The sequence below is a fragment of the Brienomyrus brachyistius genome, chromosome 13 (assembly GCF_023856365.1).
Source record: "Brienomyrus brachyistius isolate T26 chromosome 13, BBRACH_0.4, whole genome shotgun sequence".
Lineage (NCBI taxonomy): Eukaryota > Metazoa > Chordata > Actinopteri > Osteoglossiformes > Mormyridae > Brienomyrus > Brienomyrus brachyistius.
The window spans coordinates 5,601,047-5,616,591 of NC_064545.1; the positions used below are offsets into that span (position 1 = coordinate 5,601,047).

The following is a 15,545-nucleotide window of genomic DNA, read 5'->3' on the forward strand; positions in this document are numbered from 1 at the left end:
GGTTTAGCACTAAGGTGTTCCTTTAAATTGCAGTCAAGCTGTCCGTCAGACGTCTGCTCGACATGTACTCTGAGACGTGGTCTGCACAATTCCACAGGAAGAAAGGCTGCAACACTCGAGTTCCTAATTGACAGCGCATCTCCGGTTCTCACCGCGTCTGTACAAAAAACCAGGTTATATGCGCGCAGCTCCGCAGGCGCTGGCCGCTGCGCTGCAGGGGGGACCCAAGCGCTGTCCAATTCCCCGTGATTTACTCGTTTTGTTATCTGCCCAGCGCTCCGCTCAATAGCACTAAAAGGCTCATCCCCGCTAATGGGGCTCCTCCGTGACGCAAAGGAAGCCTCTCAGAATGCTTAATGATGCCCAAACCGATAATGAAAACTAAGAAAAATGATACCCTCTTCAAACAATAGTAATTCCCCAAATCTTAGGTGCCTTTGTCGCTTTTCTTCAACGGTCGTTTCACCGCAACCCGGATAATTTCGAAATATACGTGCGTTTAATTAAAAATGTAAAAACGGCAGCGACATTAAACGTCGCTGAGATACTACCCTGACTTGAAAGTTATTTTAACCTGATCGTAATGCTGCATTTGAATATGGCGATGCGGCTAATTGGGCAAGTGATAAACAGAAAACACTTTTAAACCAAGTTATTCAGTGTCAAAAGAAGGAAATCAAAAACATAACGGAAACAATAATGATTTATAACAACAGTATTAACTGCCTCGGCAATTATATGAACAAAAAAACAATATACCGAATAACCTCAATAATAGTCCTATTGATGTGACAGGTATTGAATGAAATATTAAACTTAATGCACATGATATTAACAGAAAATAAAATCTTTATGATGCATCCGTAATAATCAGACGCAACAGATTTGTTTTGCACTGGTAATGAAAATGTTTCAAAAAGCAAAGGGGTTCGGAAAATAGCAACATATAGACGCATTACTACGTAACTCATCTTTTTTTTAATGCGTATTTGTTTTTCTACCCAAAAAGTTCTAAAATAGTTCCATTTATTAATTAAAATGCAGGCAAACATTTCATTCTGCAAACCAATTTAATACGTTTTGTTTCGTGATACCTGTGATGTTTTCAGAGATTCATACTCTTGCAGAATTTAATGTTAATGTTAGCGGCCACCCACAAAAACTGCAGTACACTTTTTTGCACAGTAGATGTCCCCGACGTTAAGTTTTGTTCTTCGGTTTCAATAATTTCATTTTTGATACCTGTGAAGTATTTTGGGAGACCAATTAAAATATTTATGATGACTTTCTTTTTTATTTGTTGCTGTTTACTTAACGACCTTGACACTTATTTAGGCATGAAATGGTTAAAATGATCTTGGCATATTTTGTGAATGGAGCACTTTGTGACTAAAGAATGACGTAACTGGACTGCCATATACCTTTTCGTGTGCCAGAAGTAAGAGGTGGCCTCTGATTGGCTGGCTGATGAAGCTGTGCTTTGTGGTTGGTGGATGACAGATAATTAAACTCCTACACAGTCAATACACAAACCCTAGTGGTAGATATATAGGGTAGGGCTCTGTAGCTGTGTGCAGCAGTATCAAGAGTTGGGTGTACAAGTGGAAAGACAACTACTTATCCTCTTAATTTTGCAGAAAGGTCTAACAGTCAAGGTAAGTAAAGACCTTTTACATGATTTCCACAGGGCGTAATTTGCTGAGATGCACGAACTTTCCGTCTGCTTCTGTTGCCGCAGATGACTATATCTGCAGGAAATGTCCTGATGTAATTCAATTAAGGTAACTAAGATAAGAGACTCGTCCACTTGGCCAGATTTTTTTACTTGCAGTGTTAGAGGAAGAACGGGGATCTGATGCTCAGCATGCGATGTGAAGTGACTGTCAAGGCATCCTGAAAGAGCAGGATGTACCTCATTACTCTAATGTGCCAGCTCCTCAGGGAGCTGGGAGCTGCATCCCTCAGTCCAGCATCACTGCAGAGTATTCATCCAGGTGTTGGCATCCGAGGAGAGAGAGAGAGGGTCATCCAGAGCAGGACAAAGCTGAAAACCCTTTAACACCTGCCTCATGCAGAGCCAAACGGGGGGTGGAGGCATTAAGTTGCATCTTCTTTTTTTGCTGTTTGACAGATGCAGGAGAACGACAGCTTCTGGGCTGAGAGGCAGCGGTAGCTCAGAAGGATATAAGCATGTGTTGTTGATCCTGTACAGGCACTTTTGTACAGGTTGTGAAGTCAGCTTTAGGTGCAGTTGTTTTTGGGGGTATATTCATCAGTAGATTGTTTGGGATTTAGTATCTTGGGCAACCGTCATGCATCATGTGTGACAGGAGAGTATCGGTCATCTTCTACCTGTGAAATTCTACTATTGTCAAACTGTTGTGTGACTTTCATGCTTTTCATATTTAAGTGACTTTCATGCTACCGATGGCTGAGCTTTGTCATGTCTGATGCGTCTGGTACTGATGAGCACTGGCTTTTTGCCATAGGGAACCATGGTTGTGTTGAAGATTTCGGCTTTCCTCGCTGCCTATGCCCTGGTCATTTGTCACATGTACTGCTCACATGCCGCCCCCGTCAGGTGAGAGCGAGCACTGCAGTCGTTGTTTCTCATGACGTTCAAGTCCAAGCTTCACTCAATCCAAAACAAGCAAACGCACTACATGACAAGCGAGCCTGACACTGCTGCTGATCTGCAGAAACATTCTGGTCTTTTTATGGTCTGGATAGCTGGGTGCTCCTCAATACTGCACTCCATTTTCAGAATTAGGGGGCATCATAAATTTGAACTTGGCTCCTTGACAGATTTTAAGTGGGATACTTTTAGCAGATTGTTTTGATCCTGGCTAGGGTCCATTGTAGTAACGAATGATAGTGACACACTCCCAGAATATATTTTTTTTTCTGAAAGCCACAGCAATAATTCCTCACATGTCTTGATATAAGTTTTTATCTTCCCCATGTTTACCTGCAGACCTGGCTTGGAGTCTGTGACAGACCAAGTCACACTGTCAAATTATGAAGCTCAGAGGTTGCTCAATGCCATAATGAAAGAGTTCTTGGAAATGACGATGGAAGATTTTGACCAACAGGAGAACGACGGAAATAGGTACCGACCTCTTCAGAAGCTCAACAGCTTCCTTGAATGTTCTCTGCAAATTGGACGATATGAAATGCTCACTTAAAATGAACCAACACATTCTATCACCATTATTTGGCATGATGTGGCAGGTGAATTAGTTTTCAGTGGCTCACTCTTCTACTTTAACCATCAATCTCTACTCTGTTGAGGAGCAATACCACACCATTTCAACTAGAACTCAGTCCTGCAAGTGTTTGATTAGAGTCTCGAGGTATGTGCCCAGAGCGAGAACCACAATACCATCCCTAGGCTCAGAGTTCCAAGTTTCTGTAGGGCAGTTCTCTGTCGATCCATCCCGCATGGACTGCTTTTGATTTCTTTCCTCACATTATGAGTCCGTGTTTCACAGTCTGTTTGTCTGCTATGCGAGGGAAAGCTTGCGGCTGCATGATCCCTTTAAGTTGTGCAAGAGGAAAATGCTGCATGACACCAGTAATGACCGGATCTGTGTTTTTCAGCCGTATTGGAAGACGAGGGTAGAGCATGCTTACAGGATGACAGCTGGTAGTGCCTATGGAGTGCGGGTGGGGCGGGGCATGGTTTGGGAATGTCCCATTCAGCATGGTTCGGAAGAATGCCGTTTTCCCTTAAGATGCATCCAGGCTAAACGATGCATCGGCAGGCCCGATTGCATGGCTAGGGGAGGACGAGGTTGCCACGACGACGAGGTGGCTGCATGCCGCTGTTCCCGCGAGCCTGTCTCTGCATGTCCTTCTCTCCCCACAGCCCGAACAGAGGCATGTCCAAGCGCTGCTCCAACCTAAGCACATGTGTGCTGGGTAAGCTGTCGCAGGAGCTGCACAAGCTGCAGGCCGTCCCGCGCACGGATGTGGGAGCCGGCACGCCCGGCCGGAAGCGGAGCCTCGCCGGGAGCGACAGGGAGCCGCACACTGACAACTAGGCAGCTCTGCTCCTCCCTCGGCCGCCCCCACCCTCCCCTGCCGCCCCATCTTCCTGCTCCTTCCTTTTGATTTAATCTGCGATGCATGTGGATCTTGTCTGCTTGACCGACACCCTAGAAACAGGACTAAAGTCCCTTTAAATCTTCCTAATGTGACGATACTTCCCTATTTCGACAGAGAACGATGTGAGAAAAGAATAATCAAAATCAACCAACCGTTAATGAATTTAGTTACACTGGTTTATTTGAACCTGCAGAATGCAGAAAATAGGCTTTTAAGTAGCTTAATAAACCAGAGTAATAACAATATTACTGTAATAAAACTTACATAGAGCTGATATTAAATCCTTATAAGCTTGACTGCGTTTCATGCCTAATAAACCTATTTTTACCAGAATGTCCCCCCTCTTTTATTCAAGCATAGCTACATATGAATACAACTTATGCATTTTATTATAAATGCTGCTCATCCATTTTAATAAACCTTGCTACTAAGTCGTACTTTATCTCGACATTTCCAAAGGGCTCAGGTAAGCTGTTAATTATTATACCGTAAATTCATCACCAGTGGTCCTTCTCCGTACGTTGTATTTAGATTAAGTGTAATGTTTGATGGAGGGTAAATATTTTGATCTGCAATCACGCCACTTCCACAGTAGCCTGGCATTTCTAAGACGTCCAGCGACATGTACAATGCATGTGAAGCTTGCAGTAACCGCGTCCTGTTTCCCGAAGCAGCGTGACAGCGCAGAAGCGCGCCTGCAACACCGCTACCTGCGTCACTCACCGCCTGGCGGACTTCCTGAGCCGGTCGGGGGGCATGGGCAATCGCAACTTCGTCCCCACCAACGTAGGAGCCAAGGCATTCGGCCGGCGGAGGAGAAGTACCTCCATGTGAGCCTTTTCGCGAAAGGCGGTGAGTATAATCACGATACTATCCGCCCCATCTCTGTCCACCTGCTCTGTCCCACACTTCTCAGGTATATATACAACCTAGGCCACAAGGGGCACTATTGTGACCAGGGCCTATAAGAAAAGAATATTAATATATTAATAAAAAATACATTCAATTCATGTAATCTTCGTAGTTATTAAAATGAACGTGAAGTGTCAAGACGTGTTTTTCATTTCGAAAGCAACTGCAGTAAGAAGGTATATTAATGAATAATCCTAGAGATCGATTTCGAGTTAGCCACGGGAAGCTGATCTTTCTGCTCTGCCTTATTTTGCAGGGGTACGCTCATCACATTTAATTTCAGGCACACGAAAAACGGACCCTCATATGAAGCAGAACGGCGTGCAGACAACAGGACTGACTACTTGCATTTTTTCCTGATCGTATGATTTTTGCTTTTCGTCGAACATGGAAAAAAAGAACAAATAGAGCACTTTCATTCACTATGGTCATAGAACCTCAAAGTACAGAAAACTACATTTTTTAATATATACAGATTTGTTTGAAATAAACGGAAAACTGCACTGGTCCCATACTTCTCTTTTAACGTAAACATATGTGTCATGTGACCCGCTGTCCTCCATCCGTCCGAGTAGCGCGCCGGGGGGTAGGCCTATATTAAAACGGGACGCTACCTTCACATTGACCCTGTCTTGTGCCTTGATGTAAAACACTTTTCGTGACATGATTGTATAGTATATTAAAAAAAAGAACATACAAATCTATTAAACTAATATTGTAACAAATGTTAATTTCAGCAAGATTAAAATGTATTTTAGATACATTTGGGTTGGATCACTTGTTTTATTCCGCAGAGGTTGACAAGTAAAGTTAAGCGATCAAAGTCACCGTAGTACCTATGTAGCTATATTTGCCAGCTGTATCTGTCTGCACATAAAAGACGAAGTATCCTTCGGACTGACCATACTTGCCTTACTCACTTGACGTTTCCATCATGTTCAGCTTTACTCACTAGGTGTATCTGCTGGACGGTCCAATGCTTTAAATTCCAAACAGCACACAAACAGTTCAACCCAGTTCTGGAAACCGCTGGAAAGGTATCTTTCACTAAATTCTCCAATGGGACAATTCAATAGAACGTTAGTAACCGAAAGCGCAGTCCAAGATTCTCAGTTTGGTGATTATGGAAATACAGCCAACAACATTAAAATATAGTACTATCAAGAGATATAACCAGGAGACTAGCCGGATAAATGACATAATGTCTGTGAGCAGCAGACATTTGTAAACACTTAATCCTGGCTGCTATGCGCTACCACTTGTTTTGATAAGTCCGCAGTCTGATTAAACACAGTAAGATGTAGTGAGTGTGACCCGACACAGAGAAAGCGACGAGACGCCGGATTCTGCATTGACCTTTTCGTTCAGAAGTGTTGTCTCAGTTATTTCCCCACATCGAATTAAAAAATAAAAACTCATAAAGCCACGTGTTACATTTTGAATATTGAATACGACAGAATTGAATTTGCTGAATCTGTCGATCTGAAGCTTATTTGTATTACTGGTGGTGGCAGTAATAAATATTAGTGCTTTTAACTGCATGTAATAGCTGTTGCGCAGATTTATCGATTTCGTAGGGGCCTTGAGAAGCTTAGAAGCCCAGCTCGTAAGATCTGCCTCGTATTTTCCAAACCATGTGACCCAAGCAATACCCATAGACGAATCTGCGTTTAGATATTTCTTCCGATCAAGAAACAAAAAAGAAAGAAATTGACGTTTTAATAAATAGCCCATATCACTGCTTCTGCAAATAGGAGATGCATAAGTTTTAGTCCTTGATCATCTCAATATGAAGTTATATGACGTGAACCGATACTATAATTTATACGTACTGTATACGTACAGGTTGTGCTCGGATGGATGTTCAAGTAAAGAAAGTATTCCGCTATTGCAACAGGAGAATTCTACAGACTCGGCACGCTTCCATTTTTTGGGTTTTCTTCTGAGATCCACCAGCAGGTGGCGATATAATTGTTATCGAAGCAGTATTCAAGACGGCAGATTAATATAATTGTCTGCGTTTCATTTCCTCACGTCTGCTGCTGTAGAGTTGTGGTCCTGCCTAGGTCCGATTCTCGCCAAAGTCAGTTGGTGGGGAAAAACCGAGACTTTAAGCACAGTTGTCTCTTAGGAAGGTAAACGTTTTTGCATGTTTTTCAACACGCCTATTGAGTTTACCGCATACACCTGTACCTTCTGTGAATGTAATGCATTAAATTTCAGGTTTCTGCGTAGATGACATAGCTACAGTAGCCACCCGTATGTGAAAAAAGTAACTGGGAATAAATTAATCGATTAATCTACCGTTTTTGATTTTTTTTGTATATCGGCCTGTCATTTTTATTTTGTCCAGTTTTCCTTTTCACGTAATATAGTTAAAAGGACGATAAATTTTAAACACAATACTATGCATATTAAATCTTAAAATGAAAGGTGGATTAATTTATATGCGAGGACAGGCGGGTATAGTGGATGGATTGCCCAGTATATCCTCTATTAATAACTAAAACTATTTGACTGTTCATGTGTCCATAAAGGGGCGGCAGGGTGGTGCAGTGGTTAGCTCCGTTGCCTCACACCTCTGGGTCCCAGGTTCGAGTCTCCGCCTGGGTCACGTGTGTGGAGTTTGCATGTTCTCTCGATGTCGTCGTGGGGTTCCTAAACTAAGGTTTTATCAAGCGTTTCGAATCCTTGAATAAGTGTAATTGTGTAGAGATTGCAAATATTCTGTAGCGTTAATAAACGCCCCAATGCAAAGTTAGGGGGCTCCAAAATCTTCTCTCACCATTAATTTGTTTTTGCAATCTTTTATTGTACTCGTGGACTAGGTCTGGAATTAAATAAGTCTGGAGGCTTGGATCATAATGGAATTTAAATGGAAAGTTTTCTCAGACCAGAAAACCTCCACAGACATTGATAATTATGGGGATCGTAGACTTCTTTTGAGAAGTTTGTCTCTCTCGGCAATTCAGTGTCTTGCCAATGAGAAACACGGCTCTAATGGTGAACAGCTGTCTGCTCTCCGCCTTTGGTGCTGAGATTGAACTAGCGTAGTAGGAAGGCTATCATCGTTATGTGTCTAATACGATTGCCTGCACGATGCAAAGCGATGTCTGACGGGTGAAGGTACAACTGCTGGCTGTGCCACGCACTAACCAGCCGAATCTGTGGGGTAAGCAGGACGCATCCCCAGTCCAAAGCCCTGGGCGATCCACAGTAACTCAAACCACGCTGTCGACACATTCACTTACACGCACATGCATTTCTACTCCTGCGCTTTTCCGGGAGACAGAAATTTCCACAGTTCATGTGAAAAGGGATACCCTGAATTTTTCATGGTAGCACTCCAACAATAATACCTACCCAGACTACATCCCCTTGCCGTCTGAAATCGCGCATATTTCATGCGATTTTAGTGATTTCGTGTGCGTTTTGCCGAGGTAGCGCTTAAGCGCGTCTTTCCCCCCCAGTCGCTCGTTCTCTTCCTCTCAGCTAGACATCTGGATTTTAGTTTTACATTTATTTATGTGGCTAGTGTTGTTTTTGTGGGACTTTAAAGTAATTTACCTTGTCCTGTTGGCAGCTTAGTAGAAGCTGATGAGGTCTGCAATTACCCCTTGCCATTGCCGGTCACTGTGCAATTGCGTGCTTGACCGCAGGATCTTTAAAAGTACAGCCCTCGTGTTGGTGTGGCAGACAGAAATAGAATAGTTTCATGTCTGTTTGGACTGCAGCCCAGCGCAAAAACTATGCCGTGCTACTTCACTGACGCGGAGTTGCAAAGGAAAGGGGAAAATCCTCAGGTCATTGTAGACTGAGCTGACTTCGGTGGGGTACAGAAGTCGGTTGTGAAGTGCTCCGCAAGCCGGGTGCACTTTGAGGCGCACTCTGTCATTCTGGGTAAGTCTTCGCAACTTGCAAGTCCCTTTATTCTTCGCAAATAGTTCCTGCGTCTGCTCTTTAGTCTAGAGTCTCCTGTCATCTACGTTCAATTTCTGAGCTTAAATCGGGTGTTTCTTGGGAAAATCAAGGCTCCAGCTGGGAAGCGTGTTGCTCAGTCCCGAAAAGTAGCTACTCCAGCGTCGGATTCTCTGATTTGGTTTAGGGGCTTCGCTGACTTACTCAGCTCTATCTCCGTGTTATTGTACATGATCAACCACTTTCATGCTTTACCTACTTCTCCCCTTTCCATGGGTCTGTTTAAACGTCTCTTATTTCCTTACTTGTTCCCTGTTATATTCTTAAATTCTAATCAGGATGCTACAGTTTTACATTACCTGTGCATCAGCACAGAAAAAAAGTATAGCTTTTTTTTTTATCTACTCTCTTACGTAAGAGTATTAAATGGTTCACCGTGATAGACTGTTTTGACAGGATGCCTAAGTGTTACCAGTTGATCCCTACTTACTGTAGATTTGATTTCAGTTGTGGAGGACCTGTCTTTGCACATTTTGTGATGTTTGACTGTAGCGGTGAAGGTCACCAATGAGGCCACACCTGCAGGATCTGACAGACTCCCGTTCCCTCAACCAGCAGTCTTGCTCTGAGTAATTTACTACATGTATTTGTTAAATACCATTTACCTCTGAACTCCTCTTATCTTACCCGCATATTGCTCCATCGTCCATGCTTGATGGGCATTCTGTGAAATTGACCTAAAGTAAAACCGAAATCAAAAGAATGGCGTTGTTGAGTTCGTCTTAGCTGATCTGTGCTGAATATCGTTCAGATTTGAACTGTAGGTGTTAAATGCTTTTATTCGGAGTGATATAAGGCTTTAAGACCCAGCCTAAGAGCGGCTGTTCTCCTTAGCCAGGACATGCGGATCCGGTTTCCCTCCGGTGCCTTTACAGAAAAGGCTCTTTGTTATAATTTCTCTTTCTGTGCTGGAGCCGAGTCCTGTTCTGTAACCACGGGTTTCTAGTCTGTAAGTAGCCTCCTTATTGTGGGCAGGCCGAGGAGCTTGGCTTTGTCTGAGGAGGGGAGGGAAAATGCTGATGGTCACTGGACTCCCGCTTGCGTGCCCCCCCCCCCCCCCCCCCCCCATCCCCGGTGTTGCCGGCCCGCAGACTATGGCTCGCTTTCAGCGTGGTGCTGTGTCCCATGAGGGCGGACTGAGGTGCTCCACTCTTCCTGCCTGTTGTGAAGTTTTAACTTTAATTATGTATTTGTAACAAACGCTGTGCTGGGGATATGGAGTGAGTGAGTCATTTTCTCAGTCTGCCTTCAGTGCCTGATGCTGGGTCAGCATAGTGCATTAGGAGTGATCTCGGTCCCCATGTTGGGGACAAGGCCCTCGTGCGATCAGTAACCATCGAGAATGTGGTGGGGGCCGTCGGTTTCAGTCTCTATGGGGAGTCTCTATGGGATCCTGTACAGGCCACGCCCCCTGCACCGGGATTGTTCTCCATTCATGTAGAGACTGCTCCATTCTCAGGCTTAGGTCTTCACGTCACTTATTTTAATGGTGCTTTGTTGGTTATGAGCTACTGCACTTTAGAGGTGGGGTTAGTTCAGCAGTCCAGCTGGATCTCCAGTGAGAGTTCTGGCTCCCACAGATTTCAGCCACAAGGCGGCTACTGCCCAGAGATTCGGTGAACTCGGGGTGGAAAAAAGTGAAGGTGGCTGATCCTCTCTCCCGACAAGGGGCCCCTGGCATTAGGTGCCTCTCAAAGCCAAAAGAGCTCATGTGCAGATTTTGGAATCTTCTGGGTAGAGAGTGCGATAGTGCAAAGCTCACTCTTTAGCTCCGGGGAAGTTTTAGCGAAACTTTCTGCTTGCAGCTGGACGGGAGTGATTTGAATCGAGCCTCGTGGCAGCAGCGGCGATGGTCCCGGCGGCGTCGTCATGGTGACGATGAGGCCGCCAGTGGAGGCGGTCCGACGGGCTTCCAGCTGTAGACCTCAAGTGGAGATGGTAGCGATTCCTCACTGTTTGGGCTTTTTATTAATTTTTTTAATCCAGTGAAGGTTGCATGTCAGCAACATGACAAGTATCTCTGGGGGGGGGGGGCGTGGTCGTAATTAATTGTTTTCACTGTAGAAGAAAATAAATAGCATTGGACTCAGATGGTTTCCCAACAAAAACAGGAATTTTATGCTGCTACCTTGGGCGGTAATGATCTGTAAGGCAGGAGGCTATTGGCTTAAATTGTGGGAAAGGTCATTGCTTGGTATCTTAATATTTTGCATGTGAAATGTGTCTGTCTGCGTGGTGGGGAATCATCGCATGATCTCTGAAGAACCCCAAGGTTCTGGATGAGTAAATGCTTCACGGATGGGTTGACCTGAGCTATGCAGGGTCTTCGGGGCTGGAAAGTCTACGGGCCGCTTGTGCCGGCCAGGCTGACGTGAGCCAGCAGGCTGACTCAGATGCTCCAAAGGCACGCTCTAATTAAGGAACTGCACGCAGAAATGTGGCGTGGCTAAAACGCGGGCCTCTCGCACAGGGTGAGTAATGAAATCCCCAGCGGGCAGCCCCACTTGTTCGGCTTTCATCTTTTATCGCACCGCTTGAGCACCAGTCTTTGTTTCGTGTGTGTGTGGAAGGCTGAGTGTACGGACACTTGTTTTGTGACTGTGGACGATGCAGTTGGGAGGACCCAGGGTCCCTGAGGAGGCGCATTAGCGGGAGGGGACTTCTCGGGGAGCTGTCTGCGAAGCTCATGTGGTCCTTGCGGGCCTTCAGTCTTCGCTAATTGCCATGCTGGTCTGTCTGACCCCCGCGTCTCTTCATCTGCTGGGGAGAGCCGGCCTCCCGTAGCTGCTCTGCTGTCATCTCTGCTCGGCAGTGACGCTATCTCTAAAGTGACACGCGCTCGTTTTGGGGGGAATCGGTGAACCTGCTGTGTCTGGTGGCCCCTGCGTTCGCCCGCCCTTTCTCTGGACTCCAATATGTTTTGAATCGTGCCTTTTGAAGACCCCTCTGGGATTTTTCGTGCTTCCGAAGAACGGCTCGGTTTTCCCGGCTTGAGGGCTAAATCCAGGAAAACGCCCTTTTTAATGACAACCAGCTGGGCCCCCCCAATATCATGCCCCCCCCCCCGCACCAAACCCACCCTAAACCTGCTGACTGGCTCTCAGAACAACTCACTGGGTAACGTGTGTGTGTGTGTGTGTGTGTGTGTGTGTGTGTGTGTGTGTGTGTGTGTGTGTGTGTGTGTGTGTGTGTGTGAGCGAGAGAGAGAGAGAGAGATGCTGCCGGACAGTGGTTGAAACTTCAGTGAAAATAGCCCCAGCATTCAAAATGACACAGGATTATTACCAGCAAACAGCAAAATGGAAATACCCTAGTTTTCTTTTTCAGTGGGTCAGCGTAACTTGTGCCAAATTTGGTTCTCCTTAATCTCGTGGGAGTTTTGCTTGGCATTTGGAAACACAAGCTGGACATTAACCCAACCCCCCATCCCCCGGTGGAGCACGCTCAGTCCCCGTGAGCAGGGAGGCCCCCGCCAGTCGCCCACGGGTGGGGGTGTCACCTTCCACTCGTTTATTATTCAGTAGGACGCCGTCTTTGCCTGAGGGACGCGGTGTCAGGTGTGGCCTGCTCACAGTGCCTGGCTCCCGGTCGGGTTCCCGGCTACGTTCTTCCTGCATTCATGTTCACCCAAGAGTGTAGCCTATGTCAGCCTGCCCCCCCCCCCCCCCCACACACACACACACACACACACACACACACACACACACACAGACACACACACACACAGACACACACACACACACACACACACACACACACACTTTGGGCCTAGGGATCTGGGCGAAGGCTTCCTTTTACCTGCCAGTTGTCCTTCAGAAGGTTCAGGCATGATATTCGTCAACATGGAGCATTAACGCTGAGGCTTCAGTTCCAGCCGGGTGGGGGGGGGGGGGGTTCGTGTCAGCAAGCTTGTGGACCCCCGTCAGCCGCGAGGTCTGTAGCTGGTTGTTTTCCTGTGTGTTTACCCATTTACTCTTAGCTTTACCTGTTGTAAATTGTGACATACAGACAGTCCCCAGGTTACGAACGAGTTACGTTTCCCAAGTCTGTCTTTAGGTAGAATTTGCAGGTAAGTCGAAAATGTAATTGTAAAATAAAGAATAATATTACTGCGATAGTAGAAGTATCTAAATGCAATACTGTACTGAATCTCAAACTGACGAATCACTGAAGCCATGGAATGTTTTCCTGAGCATCACAAAGCAGTACATGTGTTCGCTATTACGAACCTTTGTATTTCACCTGGATTTTTAATATGATGGGCTTTGTGGCAGTCCGTTTGTAAGTACGAATTGTCGGTAATTCAGATGTTTTAACCTGGGCACTGCCTGTACTTTCACACAGCTTGGCGGCCTTTATGCATTTTTCGGTGCTGTTTGCTTGCAGGGTTAGGCTCTGCAGAGGGCAGGTGAGGTGCCTGTACAGGGCTGGGTGTGGATGAAGCACCTTGTTTGGGCTGGTTTAGTCATACCAGGGACGGGGGCTTGGGGCCCTGCTGTGAAACGAGTCAGAGATCCATGGCCCCAACTACTGGGTCAGAGACCAGTGCCAGGAGAGCATGGCGACCTGATGTGACCCCTGCCAAATGCCACATACCAAAAGCAGAAAATGCACTAAACGGGAGATTCGAGGGGGGAACGCCGCGTTCTGGAGATCTGATACTTTTGGAAAGCAGGCGGGCTAAAATAGTTGTCGCTTTTTTGGTTCACCACCATGCGGATAATTTAGCCATACATGGGAGTCAGTTTGTCAGGGTAATAATCAGAGGGTCTCGAGCGTGGAGCTGAACTTCCCTTAGTGGCTTATGGAGGCCGGAGATGAGGAGGGGATAGAAAGCAGGCTTCCAGCTCACTGGTTGTGGTGCTCCTCTTGGGTCCAGGTTTTTTCCCGCCATTGCAGGTCATGGGGAGCAGCTTCCCGTTGGGCCACAGGTAGATATGTCTCTGAGACAGAGATATGTCTCTGTCAAAAACGCGGAGTGTCAGTGGGTCTCCAAGAACCAGACTGAGAAACACTGCTCTACAGTCATTGTCGCAGCACTCTGCACATCACCTCCAGTGCTTCTCAAAAGCCACATGGCGACTTGTCGCATGACAGGGTCTGTTAATTAGCCCTGGGAGAACACTGCCTCGTTGCATGATCCCCGCTTTGAGTGTCGCCGCCCTGCTGGTCACCAGAAGGCAAGCTTCTTTCACTCAGGCATGGCTCCCGAAGTGTCATCCTGAGACACATGAGAGAGAGCAAGCTTGGGATCGGAGAACCACACCTGTCGTTTTTTCCAATAGCCTTAGAGCAGTTTTAGGTGTTCAAACTGATAACCTTCTGGGCACGGACTCCTAAACTGCAGAGATGCACAGCACCCTCACTGAGCGTTACTGAGTTGCCTTGTGTGTTCTTGCAATGCTGTGTGGGCACAGACTGCTCTACCTGTCATTTTCTTTTGACTGACATGATTGAGGCTTCAGGAAACGTAATAATCCTGATGGTCTAACTTCTCGAGCTACATTGTGGTACCTCAACACAGTGCCTCTGGTGCGCATCCGCTATCAAGCACTGATCTCTGACATCCCAGCTCTCCTGGAAATTCCGAGAGTCTCCTGTAGAGTCCCAACAAGTGTGTGTCACCCGCAACTGATGCGCAATGACCCAGAAATCTGTCCACGCAGAATTAAAAATGACCTAACGTTATTCCACTATTCGGCAGAGGAGATGGTAAGAACCTTGACTGATTTTACCACCAGCGCTCCCCGAGTCGGTCGTCAAATTTCACAGGCAGCAACCCCACCCCAGTTCTTCCTCACCCACCCCCGAAATCAGATCTGGATCTGTGAACATCCAGCTTTCGCTTCTCCTGAGCTACCTCCAGGAAGTTTAGGTCCAGACATGGTCCAAGACTAAATTAAAGGCCATATTCTGAACTCAGCTGAACCACATGTCACTGAACACATATGTGGAACGGAAAGAAATGCTAAAAACAGGTTTGTTTGTCACTGTCTGCCTTTTAATTTGAGGCTTGGTGGTTCTGTACATTATTAGCCAGCTACTGTAGTTCAGCTGAGAAATAAACAGCAGAAACGTTTGAGGTTGTTTATCAGCATCTAACGTTGATAGATTTGTGGGGAACGGCACCTCTGGTCATATTCTGTTATATCAGTCTTTATGAAATCCCCAGGGAGACAGCTGTGCCCTTCTTTGGGCCTCAGCTGCCTTCCGGACCTCATAAGGTGGCAGACTGTGTGTTTCGGGGAGACTGGCCCGTGATTGGCCAGCCTGCCCAATGCCACAATAGGCTCCCGTCTCGCTAACCCTCCACCCCCCAAGGGGCAGTTGCCTTCCCGCGTGACGTTCACATTCCCATGTGATAGAAACGGCTCCCTCTGTTAGCGCCACAGCTAACAGCAGGCTTATGATGTCACACCATAGACATCGAAATCAAAATTAAGTACAAAATTGTAGAACAATTTCACAGTTTTTGCATTTTTTTTTAACAAGGCAAACCTGCTTTTGAAAATGTCCCATTCCACTGAAAATTTAAGTGAGCTATTAGT

At 46.1% G+C, this 15,545-nt stretch overlaps 2 protein-coding genes across 4 annotated transcripts in view; both read left to right on the top strand.

Moving 5' to 3' along the window:
- Positions 1–1,558: 1,558 nt before the first annotated feature.
- LOC125706145 (calcitonin gene-related peptide-like) lies at positions 1,559–5,782 on the top strand. Its single transcript, XM_048972703.1, has 5 exons — positions 1,559–1,655; positions 2,490–2,581; positions 2,975–3,109; positions 4,779–4,959; positions 5,276–5,782. Exons 2-4 carry the CDS (start codon positions 2,496–2,498, stop codon positions 4,939–4,941), a joined length of 384 nt encoding a protein of 127 aa, XP_048828660.1. The 5' UTR covers positions 1,559–1,655; positions 2,490–2,495; the 3' UTR covers positions 4,942–4,959; positions 5,276–5,782.
- Positions 5,783–7,059: 1,277 nt separating this feature from the next.
- Positions 7,060–15,545, top strand: part of LOC125706574 (protein inscuteable homolog) — a 37,243-nt gene continuing 28,757 nt past the window's right edge. The window contains exon 1 of one of the 3 annotated variants that reach the window (XM_048973308.1): positions 7,060–7,154. The gene's annotated coding sequence lies outside the window, so the exon portion shown is untranslated. Of the gene's footprint in view, positions 7,155–8,172; positions 8,192–8,661; positions 8,920–15,545 lie in introns of those variants that run through there. The other 2 variants (XM_048973309.1, XM_048973307.1) reach the window with 2 other exon arrangements.

Excerpts from the sequence above, each read along its gene's own strand:
- LOC125706145 (XM_048972703.1), top strand. The coding sequence starts at position 2,496 with ATGGTTGTGTTGAAGATTTCGGCTTTCCTCGCTGCCTATGCCCTGGTC. Across the intron at positions 2,582-2,974 it reads TCACATGCCGCCCCCGTCAG|ACCTGGCTTGGAGTCTGTGA; the intron begins GTGAGAGCGAGC and ends GTTTACCTGCAG. Across the intron at positions 3,110-4,778 it reads CAGGAGAACGACGGAAATAG|CAGCGTGACAGCGCAGAAGC; the intron begins GTACCGACCTCT and ends TGTTTCCCGAAG.